Below are 25,236 nucleotides of genomic sequence, written 5' to 3'. Positions count from 1 at the left end.
AGCATTCATCTGTAAAGAAGCAGCAAATTTGCGTTTAACTCATTTTACATCCTTGAAAAAAATGAGTGTCTTAGAAAGAAGTTCAATAAAAATAAAGGGTGTCTTGAACAAAGGTTATGCAGCAAGAAATTTAAGCCAAAACTCAGCTGGCATCTGTTAACTATAAAAGTTCACAGATAATGCTTGGTCTTCTGGGAGACACTTGCTTTTCTTTCCTAGAGTTATATTCTTCAGGATTGCCAGCAGGTCCTTCCCACCTCTGGAATTTGCTACAAGACTCTATTTCCCTCATAGATGTTTTTCCAAGTGCAAACTTGGCAAACTCAGGTGTACTTCTTGGAACTGATCTGGTCATGGGAGCTTAAATTAGGATCAGGTTGCAGTGGATGCATGTGAAGCAAATATGGGAGTGGTATTTTAATCGTTTGATATGGGTGAAGATTCATTTCTTTCCTAGTCTTGTGCTGTTGCTGCTGTTAGAGGAGAAACCATGTTAGATGCGGGTATGTCTGCTTTATGTAGCTGTTGCTTTTCTTCCGGGCGCTATTATTTTTTAAGGGTAAATTACTTTTTGAAAAGGCATTTGAGGAAACAGGGATGCTTGTGATTGTGCACAGAAGATCTGTATTGTGACATTTAAGGCTATTGGTATTGATGGTGGGAATTTTTTTGTTTGTTTCTAAGAGTGTTTCATTTACTTTTTTAAAACATTTTTTTTAAAAAAGAAAAGGTACAAAGTCTAGAGCAAATGCAAGCCATTGAATTCTACAGCTTTGGTGGTAAGCTTCCAGAGTCAGAATGGCCTTCAAGCAGGTTGAAGAGGTATGGTGTCAGCCTATGCAGAACCAAAGTGGGGATGAGAATTGGGTTGGAAGAAGGATCACAGCTATATGGTTTCTGTCCTAAGAATTTGAAGGGTTGTGGAGCAACAGTGATCGCTGTTCTGTCCCCATATGAGAATGAGACACTTACGAAGAAACACAGTGTGACCCCTCTTGTTGCTCAAGGAATGAGGACTGTGGATATTTAATTGTTGCCCTATAGTCATGTTTGTTTGGTCTCTAACACTTACGGATATTAGGTTTTTGTGGACTTCACATGAAAACAACCAGGTAGAAAGTAGCAATGTTGCCACAATGTTTAACAGACAGCTGTAGCTTCTGTCCAGTTATCTGCCCCTGCTTGTTTTGTGAATTTTTGTGGGACAGCCTGTGCATGCTGCAGTTTCAAATCACAGAAGAAAAATATGTGATTGTGAATTTACAAAGCTTACTTTTTGTTTCTTTTTCTGTACCATTCTGCTTCAACTTGTATACCTGATGGTCATCAAAAGGAAAGTAGTGACTTATACCCCATCTTCTACACAGAAATTCTGAATGGAATATTTTGTTGAAGAAACCATATACATTTGAATTGCTCTTGAATAAAAAAATCCCAAACACAAGAGTTACATAAGTTTGATTTATCATTTGGGAAGGCTGAAAAAGGCCTCATGAAGGCCTGCCTGCACTGAGGTTATTTACAGGTATAAGGTTCACTCCTGAAATACAGTCAGCTGGTGCTCTGTGCAGTTGTCACTTTTGGTTGCTGTATAGCTTCAGTAACACGCGCTGTGGAAAATTCTACACAGTTATTCAGCAGCACTGCAGTGAAATAGATATACTGATGTCATTCTCTTTTCACCCATTAACAAGTGATTGCACAAACTGCAAGTGAGTAGAAACGTGATTTCTATCCGCATGCTTGGTCCTCTGGACCAACGTGCCTTCCCATTGCTAATAAAGATAATGCTACCTATTTGAAGACATCGGCAGGCATACTTAAAACCCAAGATGAATTGAGCACATTTACGGCGTTAGAAGCAGTTGCTAAATTGTAAGTAACTAAGTCTTGTTGTATAACTGCATTGCACTCAAGGGAACAATTTAGATTTTGAATTGTATATGTTGGTAAGTGAAAACTATGTAGACATTGATTATTTTTTTCCCCTTGACCTAATCACTGTTTGCCTATGGCAATATCTGATATGTTATGTGTTCACCAAGAATTGTCTTGGGACCACAATGAGGCTTTTTTTTATCTTCATTAGTAATCATAGTTACATTAGGAATAGAAGGCAATGGAGTAATGTACTGTACTACACCAGTTTTTCTATTTATTGTAAAGGTGGAAGTGAACTCCATAGGTAGGAGTCTGAATTTGTAAAGACAGAGGAGGAGACCAGATTTGAATCTTTGTGCATTTTCAGCAAGAATTTAATTTTAAAAAAACGGAAGGCAAATGCCTATTTAGATTATTTTTTTTTTATGTGTTGTGAAAAAATCCTTTCTTTGTTTCTCCTTATGTATTTGTAGTCTAATGATAGAACTTTTCTTGGTAATACTAGAGAATATGAAAATGATGCTGAGTAAAATAAAATTTAGTAGTGTGATTTTCATTGTCTGAATTAAATAAGCTGCCAAAAGTAAATGATATAAATAGTGAGAAGCATGTTTCCTCTTCTCCCCCACCCTGGGAATCTGATGTGTATCACCCGTTAGACAAAAATTAAAAATTCCAAGAGTACCTTAAGAAATGTGTTTAACTTTTGATATACTGTTGATTGCTTCAAATGGTAATTTTGTTTGTGTGCTAAAATACTTGTTTGTAGTGTAAGGAATTAGCAAAAAAGTGTAAAAGATTGAACTTCTAACTTCTACCTAGAGGTCATGTAACTAGACACATGGACACTCTGCTTGTTCAATAAAATGTTAGCAATTAAAAAATTCTCACATGAATACTTGCATATTTGCATGCATAAGAGGCCAAACGATGGCCTACCTAAATATAGACTTGCAGTTTGGTATTTCTGAGAACTAATTCTAACACAAAACACCTTTTCCTCCATTGACTTGTCTACTATGTGCGTTTTTTTCCAGCTATGCAGCTGACAGCTGAGCAGTTTTTATTTTAGCTTAGAGCATTCATTTTGCATTATCTTTTAATATAAGTGCTTATATTATGCTTTGTTTTTCAAAATATATGTGATGGAGTATTGCCTTTTTTCCTCCTGAACAGCAGTGACTCATATGAAAGTGGACTTATATGCTGCATGTGGAAGGGTGTGCTGTTGTTGCAGTGAACAAGTAGTTCTCAACTTGTAAGATCCGTTAACTGGAAATGAGTGTGTAAAGAGATGTTCAACCTTGGAAGTATGATGGGACAATATTGCTTTGAAAAGATAGTTATCAAGAAATAGGGTGATACTTTTGATGTTTGTATTCACATGAAGGAGACAGTGTGACAGGCTCATTTGCCTTAATTAGTGGCAAAACTTGCCAACCTGAAGCACGGTGTTGGAGAAACTGCTGAATGCACTAGCTGTCTGTAACATTACCAGCTCCTTCTGCTATTAACTGATATGCCTATACATACATTTATTTCTCCCTCCTTAGATGTAATCGAGATCAAGATTTCTGAATTGTAAACGAAGTCATCCAACACGTCTTCTGAGCTTTTTACTTAAAACAAACAAAACCTTAGTGTGGTAATGACTTTCTCTCTCTAATCTTTGGGCTTCAGCCCTAATACGTAAAATAGTATCTTAGTCTGTAGGAAACACTGACTCTTAACTCGGTGTTCTGTTGCTCAGCCTTTATGGAAAATGTTACTGAAGTTGGCCAACGAAGTCAGTTAGCTATACGTGAAAGTCTCTTAAAACAGCTGACTTCAGTATGGTAGATGTTTCTTTATTAGTTTGAAAATAATTGTTCTTTGTAGCTTATTTAGGGTCATACTCTGCTAGGAAGTTCTGTAGCGATGAGAGGCTTTTCTCAAAAACCAACCTCTCTTGTTCAGGGTGGCTCTTAGAGGATTTGGGACCTTGCCTGAAGATGCCTAACATTACCCATAGGTAACATTAATTAGCAAAATGTTTGGAACATACAACATTTTCCTGTGTTGTGTTTGACAGTATTGTGAAGAATTGGTTAGCGGGCAGACTTATTATCGCTTTAGAAATTTATATGGACCAGTTGTAACTAAATAATTTACAGCAACATCCCATATTTAATTACTTATTGGTATTATTGTCCCCTGATTGTCCCCTATTTACTGATTTTTATTTTCTATAGTAGTGTTGAAATATTATATTTTGTTTTGAAGCCAAGCCCACGTTGTTTATGAAGTGGCTGACTGGGTTGGTAGATGAGGGGAAACAAAACAATCTCTAAATTATTTCTGGTAACTAAGGTGAACAATCTGTTTTTGTAAGTTTATAAGTTTTTGTTTCAACTTCTCAAGGTGAATAAGCAACTTTATTCTTTCAGAGTTGACTTGGGATCTCTTGCTTTGCTTAAGCATGAAACACATAAACTACCTTTTGTGCTGATCTTTTACACAAATAATCATGCTGCTCCCAAATAAAACTAAAGTTTACATTGTTCAGATACAACTGAAAACACTTTTTTTTGCTTGTTTGTTTTTTGAAGTAATTGAAAGAATACTGTCGGACAACTCTTTAATACGCTTTTATCGGGTTTTTAATTGTTCATCAGGAGTGTTCCAAAAATAATATCAAGCACATCTAAATGTGTGGTAGAGAAGGAATAAGCTGTAGTTTATCCAAAATACATGGTCTGGAGGTACTCATTTCTTGAGGTTATCATGGTCTCAATTCCTAATTTTTAAAAGATTTATTTACTGTGCATTTTCGTATTTATGTCATGTAATTCTATTAAGTCTACATACCAAGAATTTAATGTTTCTTTGTGCTTCGAACAGATACTTATTCACTGTCTCTTCCTTCCCCTTAACCAAGAGTTAAAAATAAACCTATAAAACAATGGCAATATGAAACAACTTACTGGCAGTAATCAAGCTGGAAGCAAGCTGGTGCTTAACCAGAGGAATTTTGCTTTGGTGTGCACACGCCTTAGAAGTAGCTGTTGGAAAATATAAAAATGAAAAAATGCATATGTGGTCTTTTCAGGAGTGAGTAATTACCTGTGAGTAATAAAAGCACCTTCCTTTGACAGACAAGAGACTATGGAAACTTTGGTCTTGCACTAGGGGATAATACCAGCTTCCTCAAAATATAATTTCAAAGCTGAATTTTCTCAACTTCTGCACTTTTTCCCTCCTTTATCCTTTTCCCCTTCCCCTCTTCCAGTCTTTCTCTAATATTCACTCCTGGCCCAAACTTGCATACAGCATTATTATAGCCTCATGTTATAAACCGGAAAATTTTACAATGAAAATAATGATTTGTAATAAAAAGCCTGACAGACTAATTACAGTATTCATTAATTATTATCTTATTTCAGCTCTGTTCCTCTCACAGCTAATTCAGATCTGGGTTTTGGTGTTTTTTAATCCCTACTGACACTGTAATTTTGAGAGGGAGAATATACTGGGGAACAATATATATAAAAGCAAGAAATAAAAATTGTCAGATAAAAAGTTGATTTCTAAAATGTTGCCTTGGACTTGTTAGTAATAGAATGCAAGTAGTTCTGTTTAAATGTGATGCTTTGTGGATCTTCTGGTGAGTGTTAACACCTATATACTATATAATACAACTCTCAAAATCTTCCATTTCTGGGTATTTTTATAGCATGTATTAAATAGCAGTCATTAATTCAGAAATTTGTGCATTGTGCAGCTAAGTTGGTACCTCATTGATGCATTTTATGTTCTGAGTTTTATTTTTTCTCCCAAAATGTGTGCAATTCTTACAATGATTAAGGTATAGATTGATGTCAGTGCTATAGTATAGCTTCAAGACTGCAATTTAAAGCTACTTTAGAAAAATACAGTTCTTTAGACATGCTGAAGCTGAAGCTGAATGGAAGTCCTATTAGTGGTGAATTACATGTAAATATTAATAAGGGAAGAGTTCATAGCAAGTCCTGAGTTTGGGAAATTGAGCATGATAATTTGCTGAAATGATGTCTGTCTTGAAGATACGCAGATGCAATAATTTTCAGTTTTTATTTGAACTTCTAAATGGTGCAGAAGGTGCCTGGCTTAATTTTTAAGCAAGAAAGTGTTTGGAAGTTTTGGCAAATATAATTGTAATGGATGTATGGTAATGAAGGAAGTTAAGATGAAAGATTAATTGGACTGAATGACTGTTCAGTCATTTAGGCTAGGCTAGTTGCATGGTTTGGTTGTTAGACATCTCAAATTACGTTGCCTTAGTTCCTGCACTTGTTGGCTGGCTTCACATCTTGACAAAGTTCTAGGAATTAGTTTCTGACAGCTTTGTTTTTTCTTTTTCAGGATGCTTCTTCTGCTGACATTCGGAAAGCATATCGAAAGCTTTCACTAATTTTACACCCAGACAAGAATAAAGAAGAAAATGCAGAAACACAGTTTAGGCAAGTAAGTGCAATGTGTAGCAATAAAAGTTTTAGGGAAAATAGGATCAGAATTTTTTATGATGGTGTCATTTTAGTAAGAACAATGGTACACCTTTGAAATTACTGAGTTGAACACTGAATTACATTTTTCCTGATTTAGCTAGAATAAAACCAAGTACACTTCTTCTGAATTAACTTGTTGAATAACTCAAATTTAGTATTTACCTGTATATTAAAAACAATTTGAACATAATACTTACACTCTTAGGAGGAAAATATGTTTTGCGCTTTATGTAAGACTTTTTATAAATAGTTTTTCAAAAGCAGTAGGGAAAATTTCTGATCAGTTCTCAATGCAAGTTGTATGTAGGCATAATTTAATGAAAAGAATTTGGTTTAGTTTTTGAATTTTCACTTTTTGAATCCTTACAGAGTGAAACCATGAGACTGTTGTAATTAGCTCTACCTTTAAAAATACACTTCTGATGACTAACTACGGGCTACTTGATTTTAGTAAGATCTTTAGGATGAAACAAATAATACCTTTTATTTTTAAGTGTAACTGAGACAAGACTCAGTTTGACAGATGTGAGGAGGGGGGAAAAAAAAGTCTTTTGTAGGAGTTGCTTGTTTGTGTATCTGGTGACACTTTGTATATGAATGCCACTGTTTCTTCTGCATACTGAGTTAGGGAAAAATGAAAACTAGCAAAGGTCGTTAATTGGCAAATGTAAAATATCATACTACTATTCAAACATTATAAACTCAATCCTAAAGTAAACTCTTCTGTGTGTTTTTTTTCTTTTTATGTTTTTGTTTTAGTTGGTGGCCATCTATGAGGTTTTAAAGGATGAAGAAAGGAGGCAGAGGTGAGTTAATCTGCACAGGTTCTTAAATAAAGCATTCATGCCAGTGATACATCGAAGTCCTATTTGACTTAAATGTAACTCTTCAGATTATTTTTTTGCATAATTTAAGTTTGTAATTTCTATGTAGTTGTTTAATTAAAGATTGTATGTGGCTTAAAGTGGAAGGTGGTGTGTATTTTTGTGTGATATACTGGTTATTCTCCTTTAAATCTAGTATTTGAAAGAACTTCAAAAGCTAGCTGTTATTTGGAGCAATTTTTTTAACACTTAACAATTATATAATTTTTTGTTGAGTTGTGTCAATTATCATTGCTTGTTTTATTAAAGCTGTGGTTGAAAATACAGGCCACTGATTCAGCTGTCAGTCGTATCTCACTATATCAATAAAAGGTTTGTTGCATGATATTTAGGGATTATTTGCAGTGTATGTCGTCTTCAACATTTTCTGTTGCTTAGTTCATTGGTTTTTTTCTTTCAGATGTATTATCTAGAATACTGTAAACTTTTATATACATAGTGTAATTTTTTTTAATAAATGATAGTTGTCCTTACTGCTTCAGGAGCAGGTCCAGCAGTACCTGAAGAGGATAGGAGTAAGAGTACCTGGCGCTGATCTGCTTTCTGGAAGACTATTTTGAACTTTTTTTTTTTCTTTTAAGCAGATGACCATTTAAACTAATCATTATCAGGAAAACTGGGACACTGAAAGAGTTTTGCTTTTGGGTTGGAGTTTTAATAAATCATCTTTTGGCTTACAAGTCTTTAAACAGGGCTTCACGAGACATTTCTTGAAGGGTTTTTGGCTTTGTAGATGTCTTGGCAGGAGTCCAGGTTTTGTAGTACAGATTATCTACTTTTTGATAATCCTCTCTTCAAGTCTCAGGAAAATGTACTTCATAGAAATACTTTCGGAAATTTGTTTTTTTTTTTAATTTCACCTCTCACAAGAGAATTTCATTGTGAAGTTCTACTCAAGGAAAGGTTAAAAAAAATTGTTAGTTAAGTGGTTTCAGACCACTTGAAAAATGAGTTATCCCCCAAATTTTCCCACCTTTTTGTTTATAACATTGTTTACATACGCTTTCTGATACTGCCTCTCTGGAACTTAGTTCCAGCATGGAACTTCTAGCAATTTCCTTGCAGCTGTAATAGCAGCTTTTTGCATGGAACTGTGATGCAGTAGCTTGTAAAAATTGTTTTTAAGCCTTGTATACATTACGAATGTGACTAACTTACCCAACTTGTTTGTGAGAATATTGTTAAGTAGTGCAGCAAGTGATTACAAATGAGAAGTTAAAGCAGCAGTAGATTGTTCTAGCTTAGATTGATTTCATTGTCAATAACTTAGTTTCAACACAGACAATGTATTTTTCTTGCACAGTGTGAATGTATGGTTGATACTGCTTCTATAGTTGATTAAATATAAATGTAGTGGATTAAATAGTGTTTACCTTTAGAGAATTTTCTGGAAATAATATGCAGAGTTTAGAAATAACATGTGGAGTAGCAGAGCTATATGGAAACATTGCTTTGAGAAAACCTTTATTGATTGGGTTTATTACACAGTCTAATGATAAACTCTCAGTTGAGCTTGTAAATGGCGGGTGGTCTGTCCTGTATCCTGTAAGGCATTGTGGTAGCATGTCTTTAAAACAAGCCTTAAGTAAGTGTGCTAGGAGCTACTCTCTCTGTAATATCGTTTCTCTTGTAAGGTAACTCATGGGTTTCTTGCAATCGCATGGCAAAGAAAAGGGGGGAGTTGTTGCTTTTTGGGATCTTCCTACTTCAGATGTTGATATTTGGCTATGCATTGTGTGAGGTGATGGACCTAGTGGAAGAGGCTCAGTTTACTGTCATGCTCATGGACTGGGGAGAAGCTATGCTGCACCTTCTGTTTCTCAGGGCTTATTAACTCAGTTTTATCCTGATTCCAGAGACAGTTATTTGGATCTGCTGTAACAAGGCTTTCTGCTAGATCTTTTTTTTCTTTTTTTTTTTTTTCCTTCCCCGTGGCAGTTTGGTAGTTTTTATTTCTAAAGTAACTCAAAGACCTGATGGGATGAGGTGGAAATTAGTTCCATTTCTTACAAATCAGTTGGTGAGGAATTCTGGCAGTTTAGCTGGGAATCCCTTCACAACTGGACACCTAAATGGTTTGGGGCATGGGATTACACCACCTTAAGAAGAGTGAGCTGCAGACTTCTGCTTCTGTACAGTGAAGTCAGCTGTACCTGCCTCTTACTGTTCATCTCAAAAGTGATGTAGTCTAGCATTGGTCCTGGTGTGCGTACAGAGAGTGGAACCAGTAAAGGCAGGGATAAGGTCCTGCACTGTATGAGTGAGCGATTAACTCATTTTGAAACAATAAAACTGAGTCTAATTACACCCTGTTCTAAAAAGACATATTTGTTGGCCAGCTATATGTAATTATTTTTCTAAAACCTTTGTATTTTCATATTTATCAGTGAATTTTTACTTTATCTGGTGGCAGAAGCCTTTCTTAAAATATTACAGTTCCTCTACTGACAATTATAATATGGGGCTTTATAATTAAAATGTGGTTTGCTTTTTTGAGAAAGTTACATAGTTGCTTGTGAAGTATACTGATATTATTAGTAGTACTACAGAATATAGTAGTATTACCATATTACTACTTGTCTTACATTCTTTGACTGATACGTAATCAAAACATTCTAATAGTCTAAAATTAAACATACATGCAGCATTGTTTAATGTAGCAGTGTTTAACATTAAATTAAACATACATGCAGCAGAATATAATATTTTATGTTTTGTATACACACTGCAGAGTGTGTGAAATTCTACAGAAAAGTTTATCTTTAGAGTATGTAGAGATAGGTGCATTTCTTGAAATACCCTTTACTTTAGGGCATTTATTGGTAAATCAACTTGACGATGATAGATTTTATTAGCCTTTGATTATTTTTAATTTATGAAAAAGTAGATAGTTTTACGCATGTCTATTAATTGTAATTAGGCAAAAATCTTAGATTTTAATTTCATTGTTTGTTACCATTTTAGGGAGCTTTTTTTACCTACCAGGCCTATCCTCTGTAACAATGTGGGCTTGATTACAGGAAGCATTTGCAAAGGAATCAAGATATACTTGTTTAGAGTAAGAAAGGTGTTTATCTTAGCACTCATTATAATTAAATGTCTGTATTCATAGGTATAAATTGTTCTGGCTGATGTTGCACTGGATGTCTTTGACAGCTTGAGGAAAAAAGGCCCCCAGAATAAAAAACACCAGTGCAGTCTTCCTGTAGTTCAGACTAGATCTCCTTAATTCAAGGTTACAGTATATAAACTATATCAGATCTCTGAAATTATTTGAAATATGAAATGCAGTGGCTCTTTTAAAGGCAAAAGTAAATTATAATTATATTAAAATAGATGATACTGTAATTAGCTACTACATTTTTTTTCTTACGATGTAATTGATTCTACAAAGAGCTCGAAAAACTATTTCATGAAAATTTACAGAAGAATGAAATTTTAATAATCTTGCAATTGGTTACTTGTTAATACAAGTAACAAGTCTTGTATAGAATCCTGAGTTTTAAAATAAAGATTGAACTTAAGTTATAAATGGGGATTTTTTTTTTTGTCTTTTTGTTTCTGTACTGGTGCTTTGGGGTTTTTTAGCTTGCTGACTGCTCCATTTCAGAGACAACTGGCAGGCATACTCATTTGTCAAAGATTTGCTGCATTCTGTGTACATATGTCTGAGGAAAAAATACTGCAGATTTATTTTTCCTTTTCAGCTTGATTTTTTTTTTCTTACATAGAGTAACAATTAATATAGGTTGCCAAAAGAAGAATGCTTTGTAATTAAATTTTGAAGGTAGTTCTTGATGCACATGGATTAACTATCTATCTTTCATAGTTAATATAGGTTTCTTTAAAGAAATTCTTTAATAAGAAAGTTGCTTTTAATTAAACCACATCCTAAATTTGGAAATCAAGATTTAAAATTATGGGAAGCTTCTGAGTTTCAGTAGGATCATTTTCCAGTTGAAAACCTAAAAATCATTGATATCTTTATTTTTCAAATACAGAGCTTAATTACTATTGAAAGCAGTGATTTATCTTTTAACAGTATATATTCTAAAAAGTGGGTTATAATAGAAGCTATCTTTCCTTAAAATGGCCAGTCGTGTGAGCCATAATGCTCATTGATAGTAAAATCAATAGAGCATTGATTCTGAGACTTAATCCTTGGAGACTGTTGTTCAGAACAGCGGACATAGCCTAGTAAATACAGAGTGCTGTTTAAAGTGTTTAATGCAAGAGACTGCTGTCTTAATTTATTTTTTCTTAACAGATAATTTATAATAGAACATGGTTGCCAAGTGTTAGTTTGCAGTCTTGTTTTACATATTGCTATATTGTTATCATTAGCATATATGGACCTTATTTAATCAGTAGCCACATTTTCAGTGCATCAATTAACAAGCCTTAGTGTATAAGACAGGAAATGCTTAATAAATTTATAGTAGTATTAAAAAAATTATTTCTTGATGCTACATATATTTCTCTGAAGCTTTTAAAGGAAGAGCATCTTTTGTGAAATCTTGTTGTCAACCTAATTTGTTTTAAAAATGGTTTTGTTTCTAAAATATTTTCTTGTATTCTAACAAAATGTTTAGCAAATGCATTATTATTTTTTAAATGTTAAACCTTCTACTTAATTCTTAAACAAAAAATTAAGTAGAAGTTTTAGTTTTGAAATAACACCCTAAGCAATTTTTCTGAACAGAGTTTGTGTTAAGGCATCAGTAGTTAATTTGTTCTGCCTTACTGGCAAGGAAAAAAGTTATTACTTCAAATTTTACAATAATGGATATTAATCTTAGTATTCTCATAATTGTGGAAGATAGAATTTTGTAATATGATTTTTACTTCTGGTAGCATTCAGAACACTGCAGAATCCTGAGGTGTTAAATCTTTTGCATAGAAATAACGGTGCCAACTTGAACAAATGTTTTATCAGAAGTGATGCGCTGAATTAAAGTATATTTTTTTTAATTGAAAACCATTGCCTCTTTTTCTGCTTAAAAAAATGAATTTGCTTGTGGAAATTTTTTTTAGTACATCTCCAAGGTATCAATTTAATAACTATCAAAGTAGCTAGTGCAGTTGTTGCATTTAAATTGATTTACATGTCAAGACTGGCAGTTTAGCAGCTGCGCTATTATTCCTCGATCGGTCAATTTACTTGAGAAAAACCTACTACTGAGTTCTACTGACCTGCATGACAATATAGGCCCTATTTCTATTCCTGTAATTAGGCCTGCGACTAACTCAGAATATTTTTAATTAAAATATTTTGGTCAATGTGTTGCACCAAATTAAGCCTTTCAGTGCAGATTTAATTCTGGAAATGGTGTGATTAGAATATATAATGAGTTGTGTTCAATTTAAGATTAACAGGTTGTGCATCTTGAACATACAGGTTTTTGAGTTTACTGTAAAGTTTTTTGTTTGAAACTTTACGCTGAAAAGTTAACAAATAGAAAAATCTGGTTTGCATGTCTGTGGTTTGTTTATTTTTAAATTGGTGGGTAACATACTGCAATAAAGGACCCCAGACATACTAAGGTATTTCAGGACTTTTGTGTGAAGAAAAACTGACAAATTGTCATTAAATGGTACAGTCGGTAGTGTTAGTAAAATTAAACAGTTTTAAAATAGATTGATTTTTGGAGACAGCTTTTCAAATAGAAAATCAAAATCGTCTAGCTGTGGTGAACTTTGTTTTCTAACATCAAAATCAAGCCTTTAACTTAAAATGCATAGCTGACACAGAATGGATGTTAAGTCTGGCAGCATTTTTCCCTAATGGATATCGTGCTACTAAAGGACAAAACAAAAGCAAAGATACCTCTCCCCTCCCCCCAACACTTGTGCTTTTAACTTGTAAAAGAAAAAAAGGTTTCTAGTGTTCAAGACTTTTGTACTTTGCTACCTATTTAGGTTTGTGGGTTGCTATTTACTTCTATTATGGAGACCTGCCCACTGATTAGCAGGCAGGTAGAACACATCTACATTTCTAGAAGTCTGTTATTTCAGAAGTGAATGAACTGGGTGGGGTGGGGTTGTTGTGTTGCAGGAGCAATCGAATTACTTTTTTTTTTTTCTTTTTTTCCCCCAAAAGACTAGGTATATTTCCCCGACGTTTGGTTCTGGATTCTGTTTGTTTCCAGATGCAAGCCTAGCAGCTGACAAAACAAGGCATTGCTTTATTAAAAAAAAAAAAATTACTAAATGATCTTTTGTGTGTGTATTATTCAGGCGGTCTATGGATTATCATTTGGTTTGTTTTATAATTGGATGGTTTGGCTTAGTTAATTTTTAGCTCTCAGTGAAAGCCTGTTATATTTGCTACTGTAGGTATGATGATATTCTGATCAATGGACTACCAGATTGGCGACAGCCTGTATTCTACTACAGGCGGGTGAGAAAAATGAGCAATGCTGAGCTGGCATTACTCTTGTTCATTATACTCACAGTGGGTCATTATGCTGTGGTTTGGTCAATCTACCTGGAAAAACAGCTGGTAAGTATTGGTAATAAATCAAACTTGCTTCAATTATTAGTATTGAATTTCCTGCAGAAGTTTGCATGTATAGGGATCTCTTTTCCTGTTTTGAATTTGGATTTTTCATATTTTAAAAGGATTATATTTAAAATGTTGATAATTATAGAATGAGATATTCAACATAATAATCTAAAAACTACTTAATTTTTCTAGAATTGGTAATAAATAGCAAGAGATGGTTCTTTGGTTTTTAACTGGAAGGAAGAGGAGGAATAAAAACTCTTCTATCATCTTGACGCAGAATCATATGCTACTGTAGTCGTGTCTATGGTTTTCCTAAATGTTGTTTAAAAATAATCAGGTTTTATTCATTTAAAAGTCATACTTGCTTTGCCTTTGTTCTTAGCTAAATACTTCTTTGTTTTGGGTTTTTGTTAACAGGATAGGCATTGGTAAGCAGTATAAACCACATTTTTTTATTATTTTATTTTTTTGTCCTATAAAAATCTATTGCACTTAGTAGACTAGAAAAAAACGTAAGCATAACTTGAAAAATATTCATACATTAGCATCTATTTCCTTTTTTTATTTTCTACTGCATTATTGAAGTTGATGAATGAGAAAGGAGGCAAGTTGAATGCTTTCTCCTCTTAGAAAACTTTGATTGCTATGGAGATACACATGAGTGACAGAACTGGACTTCATGTGTGTTTAAAGACTGGATACCATGGCAACAGTTATTGTTAAGATAAATCATTTTACTTAATCATGTAGGACCCCTAGATACATTTGCATAAATGCTACTCCACTGTTTACCCTTCACAGAAGAGTCCCAGTAACATTTGTGGTTTACATGTTAATGATAACCTGTAACCGTAGTTCTTTCTACATCAAGGATGAACTGCTTAGCAGAAAAAAGAGGGACAAGAAGAAAAAAACAGGCAGCAGGAGTACAGATGAAGCCAAACTTGCTGTTCTAGACAAAAATGAAAGGTGGGAAGGAACTCTCTTGTTTTCTGCATTTTAAAACATTTTATCAGCTACTGGTTTAGTTCTATCATTTTCTCATTGCATCTTTGAAATATTTTATGAGAATAACAACTGTATTTGTAGTATCAGCCATTGCTGATATCAAGTGTGCCAGTGTAGATGTGTTTCCAGGTTTTGATTTGTAAATAAATGTGTGGTGTTTATTCAGCAGATCAACAATAATTGAAAGATTAAGGCTGAATTAATGGTATCTGGCTTATAGAAGGGTATTAGTTCTTCAGGTTTATTTTAGAAGGTTTTACAACTTTTTCTATCTATGAGGATTTTTGCCTTTGATTACAATTAACAAATTTCAATTAATTTAAGTTTTATTTTATTACTATACCAAGTAAGGAGTTTTTATGGGGTTTTAATGCTTGTCTGATTTAATACTTTTTATCTGATTAACTTAAAAACAAACGTGTTGGTAAAAGCTTCTAACACCATTGTTTGTTAAGAAACACATAGGGAAATAGTGACTTTCGGGACACTCCAAAAGATACCACCATTTCTTCTATTGATTTATAGAAAGAAATAAAGGGTTTAAATAGTTCACACAGCAGGAGCATGAACTGGATCAATGCAGGATGGAGATCAGAGACCATTCTGCCTGTCGTCTTTCCTGATGACATCAGTGAGTAATGCTCCAGTGAACTGCAAATGACATTAATTTTTATGTATTGTTTTGTTTATGCTACAGTCTTCATATCTGGTTGTCAGCACTTGTGAACACTTGGTTGAGGCTTGAGGCTTTTTCGGTTTGGTTTTTTTTTTAATCTGAAGTGATTATGTGGCTTAAGAATTTGTTTTCTTGAAGAAAAGCCCTTTTTAAGAGATTAAAATACTGCGATGATTAGAAATTAGCTGTTACATATTTTGAATTAAATATTCAAAATGTATCTTTAATACTATGTAGTTACACATTTTTGTAGGAGTTGACAAGTGCTAATCATCTTAAAGGATAATGGGTAAGTTCTGACTTTGACGTTGTGTGGCACTAATGAAAAACTTACAATTTTATTTGACTGCAGAGTATTGGACAAACCTCAGTGGCATGACTTACTTCCATGCAAGCTGGGAATATGGTTCTGTCTCACTGTGAAAGCTTTACCTCAGCTGTTCCAGGTAATAGTAATGATTTTAAGTTATATGACTTTATTTTTCTTGATGGTGTTATTATGCATAATAAGAAGTGTAGCACTTGTTCTTATGAATTTTCTGGCTTGAGCAGGTACCATATATATGTATTATTTTATATGTATATAAAAATTACTCTTTGGAGGCAAATTTAATATCATAAGTTCATCAAAATATGAATATATTTTAAATGGATATTAATCTTAACATGCTAGGGAATTCAGCAGCAGTTTCTGCTAGGCAAAACTACAAGAATAAATGATGGGCGAGGGATGATATATATACATCTAATAGGAATAGCAATGTCTTTTAAGCGATCTGTTAAAAAAAGCATTTTTATCTCAAACAGGCAAATGCGATGTTTTCATAGCAAATATTAATATGTCATTTAAATTTGGGGGAACAGTGAAATTACTTTTTCGATTGAGTAAGCTTTTTTTGAGTCACTGAATAATGATATAAATTGATATCTGAAATTACTAAGGTAAAGTAACAAAGGTATGGTTGTAATTTATAAACATAAACTTGCCCACAGTTGTGTTTTTTGAATCTAATACTATAAACTGTAAAATTTAGCTGATATTCATCCAGTGTAAGTATTGTCAAATCAGTTATCAGAATAACTTTTTTAATATCCCATGCTCCTCCTTTTTCATTTCTCTTGAATACACCCATTTGTTTTCAAACCCCTTGTCACTGCTAATGAATGTGGATCAGGGAATGCAAGGTGGATTTTACTTTGGTTTACAGAAATATTGAGTATTAATTCTGAAGTATAAATGGCATCAATGTTCAATTTCTGTCTGTGTTCAAGCTGGAGAAAGCATGTAATTCATAATTCCTAATCTGTTAGCAAAATGCTTGTAAAAGTTATAAATACTGTAAAGTCTGGTCTTTTAGCATCCATTTTTATAGCCTTTAACCTTTCCTGCAAAGAGATGCAAAAGTTAATATCTCTTCCTCTTTTAAAAGTTTCATCAGAACTGTGTGGCTATTTTATTAAAGAATCCTTTCTTTTTGTAAGTTTTTAAAGCAAAAATGATGATGCTTAATTAAATCAACTGTTGTATCCAAATTAAACTTTGATATTCATCCCTCATTGAGGTGAGTCAGATGAAAAAGAATTAAGTTCAGCAATTGCTGTTGCTGCATTTTTGAAACTTCCTTCATAATTATAGTACTTTCCCTTTTTCCTTAATTGCAAAATATTCAAAATATTTTAGAATATAGTAAGATTCATGAAGAATTTTGAATTAAGACTTCTTATAATCTTTCTAAGATGTCATTTTCTCATTTTTATGATTTTAAGATAGTCTGTTAAGAAGTCAGTATAACAGGTTTCAAATTTTCTGTTCAAAAAGCAGTTCCTATGTCTGCCAGAATAGGCAGAAGAGATGAATACAACAAAAGTGATGTTTTGCGCTTTGTAGACACCTAGCCAATACCTCTTGCTGTGGATTTTAAATCCATTAAATTAATGGTAGTGGAAAAATTGCTATCCAATAATTCATGGAAAATTGGAGACCAGCAAGCAGGGATTTGGTGGCAGGGGAAGCAGGATGTAGAGGAATTCAGAGCTGGAAGGCTTTGGAGCAAAGAGGAAGCAAAGAGATGGGGTTCCGGAGTAAATTGCCCCATAGGTAAATTACACTACTGCTTAACTCCAGGGTTTGTTTTGTTGTTGTTTAAGATGACCTGCCAATTATGTAAGTTGAAATGCAATAAAATATAAGTAATCTTCAATATTAAGAATATTCAGGACTTCAGATACCTGAAGTGAGTTACTGTAGCTTATTAGTTAACAATACTTAAAGGAAGAGTTTGAAGAGCGTAAGAGCAGCAGTGACCTCATGTTGGAGATGTTTTCTGAAATGACAGTGCAAAAAGATATCTTGTATTTTGTAGCTAGCTAGCTGGACAGAGACCTCTAGGCTCTTTTTGAGTTGTATTTAAGGTTTTAGCAAGTTCTGCTTAGTTGCAATTACCAACATACGGCAAAAAAGTAGCTATATTTACATGATTATACCCAGGTACAGAGATCCTGTTTTGAATATAAGTGCTTTTCTTTTCAGTAATACACTAACATAGGCTTGAAATTTCAGAGTATTTCAGGCTTTTAGTATAAGTAGAATCACTAGGGCAACTTATCTGGAAGATAAGACTTCTACAGATACCAAGTAGTGTTATATGTGCTAGTTACGCATGCAGATTCTTTAACAAGGTGTTACAGTGGTTGACATAAGGATGGCTGCTACAGATTTTAGTTGTTTATTGAGTTAATCGAAATGATTTCTTCAGTCATCTAAGAGCCAACAAGTTATTTACAAAGTTGGCTGTCTTTCATCTGCAACTAATGCAATTATAGGTTAACTTTTAAAAATGCACCCATATTTAAATGAACCCTGTTTGGAACAGAAAAGGGTAAGAGTTAGCAATACTTTTAATTAAAGGCTGCTTCTGCCTCTGAGTTTTTCAAACCCTGTCAGTGAAATAGCTGAAATGCTTCCTCAAATTAAGGAAACAAAACCACCTGCCTGTGTACACAAGTTCTTCCTCAAAGGAAACTTTATTAAAAACAAAAAACCCCCACAACAAACCAACAACAACCAACAAAACAAAACAAAAACCACAAGTAGAAGTCAATTTAAACTCTTTGCCACTTCTTGTATTGATTCCTTTTACCTAGCATCCATCTCTCCCCCCATTAGTTAATGTGAATATTCTACTTACAACAGCTCTGTCTCAGGATTCAGGTTGCTGAGCTTCTGCCCATGCCTGGCTCTCATTTATCCAATTGAGTGTCTTTCTCCTACTTCCCCTCCTCCTTCAAAATGTCAGATTTCAGAAGGAGGCACTTAAAATAATTAAGGTGGGCCTTTACTGAAGAAAAATGCTTTGTTTGTATGCCCTTGTGATGGCCTATGCCATTTTATTGTAGTCTGCATTTTATGTCAAGAAACTGGAAGAAAAATGGGTGAGAGGAGGATGAGAGAAACTAAAAAAGGATTTCTTTTTTTAAACTGTTGACAATTGTATTTTGAGAGAGACTACATAGGCTTTTATATCCACACATTTAGTTTAGTTAAATTTGGGGGTGAAAACAGCATCTTTAAGCTTGTTTGAAGAAGCAAAGGGAAAAGAATACATAAAATGTATCATAAATCAAGTATCTGTGGTGTGAAAGAAACATTAAGTGGAGTGTAAATTACATTGACTATTACCAAGTTTAATTCTTATAATGTAGGCTCAAGAAAAATATAGAAAAAGAATGCAAATTGTTTCTAAGGTCATTTATAGTTTACTCTTTCATGAGAATGACCTGAAGGAAGGCTATATGTTTAAAAAAATATATAAAAGAAGACAAAAAAAAAAGAAGCAAAACTCAATTAAAATGCTTATTGGAACTGAAAATTCTTCTTACAAAGAAATAAACCAGCTAAATATAGTGTGCAAGAATTTCAGTTCAAATGGTGAATGTAATACAGAATAGACAGTTGTGTTAACTGTACTTTTCTTTTGTGGGAGAACAGTCATATGTAAATTGCAGTTTATTCCCAAAACAGCTGACTAGAGTTTTTTCTTTGGATGTGCAGACATACAACTTAAGAAAAGTCATCTTTCTTAAAGATGTTGTTAATTATTCTTCACAAAATATTTCCTTCAGAAAACTGAAGATAGGAGTGTTTGTTAGTGTTCCTGTGGTGAAGCTTAGCAATGAACGTCTTTATTTTTACACCAACTTCATTAATGCCAGTCAGCACTAGGAAATGTTTTTTATTAGTTAAATTATGAGTCTGCTGTTGTCCTGAGTGTAATGAAGCAGAAAGCATTTTTGTTTGTTTCAGACAGAAGAGGATTCTTGTTAAGAAAATAAAGTTTCCTGTTATCTTCTATCTATAATAGTGTAGGTGTTAGCGCATACATCCTAGCAGTGAACTGTTGGAAGAACTTCTGGTGGCTCGCCAGTAATGAGAAGGCACCTCAAGCTCGATACATAGTTGCACTGGGTATAACCTAGTGAGATTATCAACAAAGCTTTCAATTACAATAGAAACTTTTGTTTATAAAGACCTTTGTGTAGCATGAAGTGAATTAAAACAAAAAGGCCAGTAATTTATTTTTATGTAGACTACCAGATGGTAATTACTGTAGCTGATTTAGTAGCCTGGAGTAGATTCAAACTAGTGACCCAGAGGTGTTTAATTTCTTGGCATTTTTTCCTCAGGTTTTCTTTTAATCCATGATTACATTTCAACACCTGTTTAGAGATGGTTCAGCTTTGGTCTGAAGTTTATTGGCAATGTGTCATTAAACTCAAGAGGCTTTGCCAGCAGGGCATCTCCTTTGGCAGAGTTGACTTTTAAGCAAGATTTTATTATGTCAGCAAACATTTGTGTGGATTGTTTTTGTCTTCACATATGACTTTATATAAAATCATCGTGTGAGATTAAAATAAAGTTTATTGCATTTAATAACGTATGCCTTAAAAAAGATGTTTTTTGGAAGGGATTTATTCAAGTCAGTAAGGTTAAATACCTCCTTAACTCCCAGCTTTACAGGGTTTTGACGTGTCCCAACTTACTGTACAGCACCAATGTTGATAAAAGTTGTGGGGAGCAAGCAATTGCAGGATGTGTGGCGCGAGTGATTGCCCATTTGCTCTGTTTCTTGCTATTTTGCAGCTGTTGGGAGAACCAAAGTAGGGATGAAGCTCTTGACCCTGAGGTCAATTAGAAGCTTAGAAGCAGGTCAGAGGAGAGTGGATGGTGAAACAAGTATTCTGGGTGTATGCAAGTGAGCAAAAATAATTTCCGCCTAACGGTACCGTCTGAGGCTCTGGAGACAAAACGTGCGTTCCTGCATAGTAAAAGTTTTAAGTAAATGTAAGACACTAAAGAAATTTGCCTTTAATTGCCTGTTGTTCTGTGGCAGCCTATTTTGTTCTGCTCCTTCAAATCACTTACTGTATGTCTGCATATCCCAGCACACACATTAGAGGAATGTAGCTCCAAGAGCAGCTTGTGTGTACGAGGCAATACTGGCTGTCAGTTGATGGTCTGTTCTGTTGTGGTGTGAGGCTTCACGGGGTGTGAATGGGTCCCAGGGAGGCCTTGCAGCATTGGCCTCAGTTCCCCCTTCTGGCTGCCTTTGTTTCACTAGTGTGGATGTGGAGTACCCAGCAGAAACTACATTAGCACAGCCTGCTGCTGGTCACTCCCATCCGAGGCTTGGGAACCACGCTTCAACTGCCTACAGGCTGTACGCAGCTGAAGAGCCTGGCCACACCTGGTATTATTCCAAGGTCAAAGCATGATTTTTTGGTTATGAAGGAGGAAATAATGCAGCTCCTATTTTTTTACTAGTTTGCATTTGAGTAAACATGTAAAAATGCCAAAGAGAAATATAAATCATAATGTTTAATTTTTTTTTTTACATTATTTCTTACCGTAACACATTGATATTACTAGTTTATAAACCCATCAAAAGAGTGTGGTTTAATGGCTGGCATTTTTATTGTGTAGAAATAGCAAATTGAAGGTTGAATGTTACGGTAATTTTAATTTGACTCCTTTTTCTCTCTCTTCTTTGTACAAATTGTACAAGAACACTGTGCTCAAAAAGACAAAAAATTAGTTCAAGAACTTCATACAAATATTTCTCTTTAAGTCTATAGATTGATTTAATAAGTATTAATGCAAAGAAAATTATTTCAATATACTGATTTTATGTGTGCTTGTTGGAAAGTTTCCAGTTAACTGTAAATTCTGAGGGGATGCGTTTTGTTTGTATCAGTCCTTCACCCAGAGAAGTAAAATGTAAAGCTGATTCTATCACAACATCTGTAATGAAGATTCACATATGGCCAATACAGCAAGTTGTTTCCAATGTTTGCCTTATTTCTCCTAATCTCTAGTCTTTCTGAGGTAGACCAGAAAGCCAGGAAGATTAACTGGAGGGAAAAAAATCCCACAAAGCAAACAAACCAGCAAAACCTCATCACCCTCCCCAAAAGTCAAGGAGAGGCCAGAGTGGCTGAGTCTTACTCAGAACTGAAGTTTTTAGTTCCAGGGTTAGTACAGTTTGAATAAATATTGTATCTTTTGATTTAAAAACAACAAACAAACAAACCAAAACAAAATAAAAAAATGGAAAACCCCACAAAAAACCCCAACCAAAACCCCAAACCTAAAACCCCCAAACAAACAAAGGAAAAACCCTTAGAAGTCCAATATCAAGAATTTCTGTATTTCTTTATAACTCAAGTGCAGCTTTGTCTTGGCAATCTCAAATGTATTGACACGAGATGATACTGATAGAAAGAGGAACTGAAGTAGAAATACAAGAATTTTTCAATATTCTTGGTTCTTAATTGTGGTTAAAATATTGAAAATATGTTAATGAAGTGTTTGTCAATTTTATTTTTCTTCTGCAACACTTTTTGAAATTTTTAGTTAAATATGAGGGTAATCACAGGAACTTCCAATACATGGCAGTTGAAATATAATTTAGAAATACTAATAGCAGAATTTTGCGTTTCTAATACACTCTTTTTTCATTCTGTTCCTTTTTGGAAACTGTATATTTGAAATAATGGTATAATAAACCAGCATATATTAGCCCTCTTCATTATTCTTTTTGCTTAACTACATGCATATTAATGCTTTGATGGTGAAGAAAAGTAATGTATTTGCATTGATTTTCTTTTTTGAAAACTTCTCAAACTCCTGCAAAAGAGAATGAAATATTTCTGATTAGGTAAGCTGGAGCTTCTAGTTAGAACAGTTCCAAGCTTTGTATTTGTGTGTCTCTTTCCTCTGTCCCTTTCCACCCCCAGAAGGACAAAAATGTTGCTTTTCTTATGTTTATTACCTATTGAAGGTGAAATATACATCAGGTATGAAATTTTGATGTTGTGCATATTTTGAGCTCTTTGGGAAAAGTCCTCTAAAAGAAAAATCATTACTGAATCTTGGGGAAGGAGCATGAGATTGGAAGAGGCTGTATCTAGATTGCCAGTGTTTTTAGGGCCCTAAAATGTTTGTATTGAGGCAAAATGACTGCTTAAATGTATTACTTTTGAAAAGTAAAAAATCTGAACATAAATCTATTTTGAAATACTCTTACTACCAAAACTGAATATGCTTGAAAACGAATATTCCTGTTTAGACTGATACTATTGAAAACTAATGAGGAGTAAATTGAAACATGCTTATTTATGTTAAGGCAGAAGTTTTCTTCAAAGAACTTCCTATTTTAAACTGTTTTCCAGTGTTTCTTTCATTTTGACTTCTGAGGTCTAATACCTATATAGTTTGTGTCTGTGGCTAAAATCTTTACTCAGTTATGTCTTTTAATTTCTCTTTGCAACCTGTAGAGCCATTTCTTACGCTTTTGTGGGAAGGATTTGATTTTCAAGTCTTAAATCCATTTTGATTAAATTTTTTGTTTGTTTTTTTCTTTGCTTTACTTTATATGTACACATTTTTATGTGTGCTTCAAAATGTGCAGTCTCCCCTTTTTTTTGTGATTATGGTATCAGCCATAATAAACTGATTAATAAGATAAAAGACTAATGTTGCCTTTGTTACCTGGATATTACTCCATTTGCAGTGATAATCCATTTTATATCTAAAAAGCAACAATACTACTAAATTTCATTTACGTGCTTCTGACTAGTTTTCTTTGTTGTTCAGCTATTGTGTCTCATTTTCATCTGAGCCACATTTCCAATTGTTCCGTGATTGACGTGCTGGAGAGATTGACAGTTACCCCCTAGTGCCTGCTGTCTGGAGATCCCACAAGCAATAATGGATTTTACACCAGAATTTAGCATCAAATATTGGCTTTCAGTGTCAAATGGGTTAAATTTAAATGCCGGTTAATTGTAGCCATTTTGAAATCATAGCCTTAAACAAAAGCATTTTTTGGATATCAGTATGTCTGAGTCCTGTGTATGCCATGCAACCCAAACGTCTCAAACTTATAGCAGAACTTAACCATTACATTTATGGCTGTTTCTATTTCTTAGTGATGCAAATAGTCCAAATCTGGAGAGTACAAGGAAAGTTTCCATATGTGATAGGGAATTCATATTCAGGTAAACCAAAAAGAGAACCAATGCTGATCCTAATTTTGTCATTCAATGTTATAACATAGAAACTGAATATGTTTCCTCAAAGCTTTCATATCTGCTGTTAATGGTAGTCCTCCTGTAGCTACACATGTTTTTTAGCCCCAATTCTACTAAAACCACCAAAACCCACCTCTTTCCCATCCTCCAAAACAAAACTGTAAGCATGTGAGATGCTCTCATCTGCTATGTTGCAGCAGCAAAAAGTTATGTAAAGTCTTTGAATTTCTTCTGTGTGCCATGATCTCCTACATAAACCTGGCACAGAAATGTAACTTCCCATTTCCGTACCCAAATGTAAAGACAAATAGAGAGTAAGAAGAAGTATTTTGGAAGGAGATGAAACCTTACTGATCTTTTTTGGGAATTTGTCAGAGTTGTTATTCAGGCAGACTTGTATCGGTGAGATGTCTCCAAAACATTACGAAGTTCTGCTCAGAGCTGGATCATGATTCTGTCCTGTGTTGTCCTACCTCCCTCAAGTTATCTTTGAAGGGGTAGATGCCAGTATAACAGAAAGAACAATTGTGGTGTCATATCTTTGCAGGAAGCAATGTTTTTGGATTATTTCTGCCATTAGAGGCAGCAATAATGACTGCTTAACTCAGTTTTTATTTTCAAATTTTATTAAGATGTCTTATTTAATTTTTAATGAGACCAGATTTTGTTCAAGTTTATGGGATTATAGTTGAAATTATAAAAAAATTTACTGATGTTTTACAATACTTTCTACATTAAAATTTAAATCACCCTTTATATGTAAAAAGTGGGACCGTTAATGTAATAACAAGAATAAAATTATTTTTATCTGTAAAGAACTAAAATTAGGTTTATCTAATACTAGAATTAATTTTGATTTAATACAATAAATGTTCTGCATGCTTGGAAATGATAATAATTTGTCTGTTTCAGCATTTCTGTTATAGATTCATTGTTTTTGAATGAGTAGAGAAATCTCTTAAACTGGTAAGTGAGAGTAAGAAAACTCTCCATACCTCTTACTTCAGCAATCTGGTTGTTCATATTGGAAAGCTTTCAATGCAAATAATTACTAATTCATCAGATTTTGGAAATGTGTAACTTATTGTAAGATATGCGACAGGACTTCTAGTTTTATGTGTAAATTTGCCAAATAGATTTCAGGTTAGAATCTAATCTGATCCTTGG

The 25,236-nt window shown here is 33.9% G+C and overlaps 1 protein-coding gene across 1 annotated transcript in view; it reads left to right on the top strand.

The window, feature by feature from the left end:
• The first annotated feature begins 798 nt into the window (after positions 1 to 798).
• DNAJC1 (DnaJ (Hsp40) homolog, subfamily C, member 1) overlaps positions 799 to 25,236 on the top strand; it is a 76,742-nt gene continuing 52,304 nt past the window's right edge. Inside the window, exons 1-6 of the mRNA XM_009583180.1 lie at positions 799 to 822; positions 6,262 to 6,363; positions 7,164 to 7,210; positions 13,625 to 13,790; positions 14,668 to 14,765; positions 15,833 to 15,926. Of these exons, the coding sequence (XP_009581475.1) occupies positions 799 to 822; positions 6,262 to 6,363; positions 7,164 to 7,210; positions 13,625 to 13,790; positions 14,668 to 14,765; positions 15,833 to 15,926 (531 nt within the window). The remainder of the gene's footprint in view (positions 823 to 6,261; positions 6,364 to 7,163; positions 7,211 to 13,624; positions 13,791 to 14,667; positions 14,766 to 15,832; positions 15,927 to 25,236) is intronic.

Source organism: Fulmarus glacialis, unplaced genomic scaffold (genome assembly GCF_000690835.1).
Source record: "Fulmarus glacialis isolate BGI_N327 unplaced genomic scaffold, ASM69083v1 scaffold8648, whole genome shotgun sequence".
Classification (NCBI taxonomy): domain Eukaryota; kingdom Metazoa; phylum Chordata; class Aves; order Procellariiformes; family Procellariidae; genus Fulmarus; species Fulmarus glacialis.
Note: the sequence above shows the minus strand (reverse complement) of the source record. Positions and strands in the feature narration are given on the sequence as shown.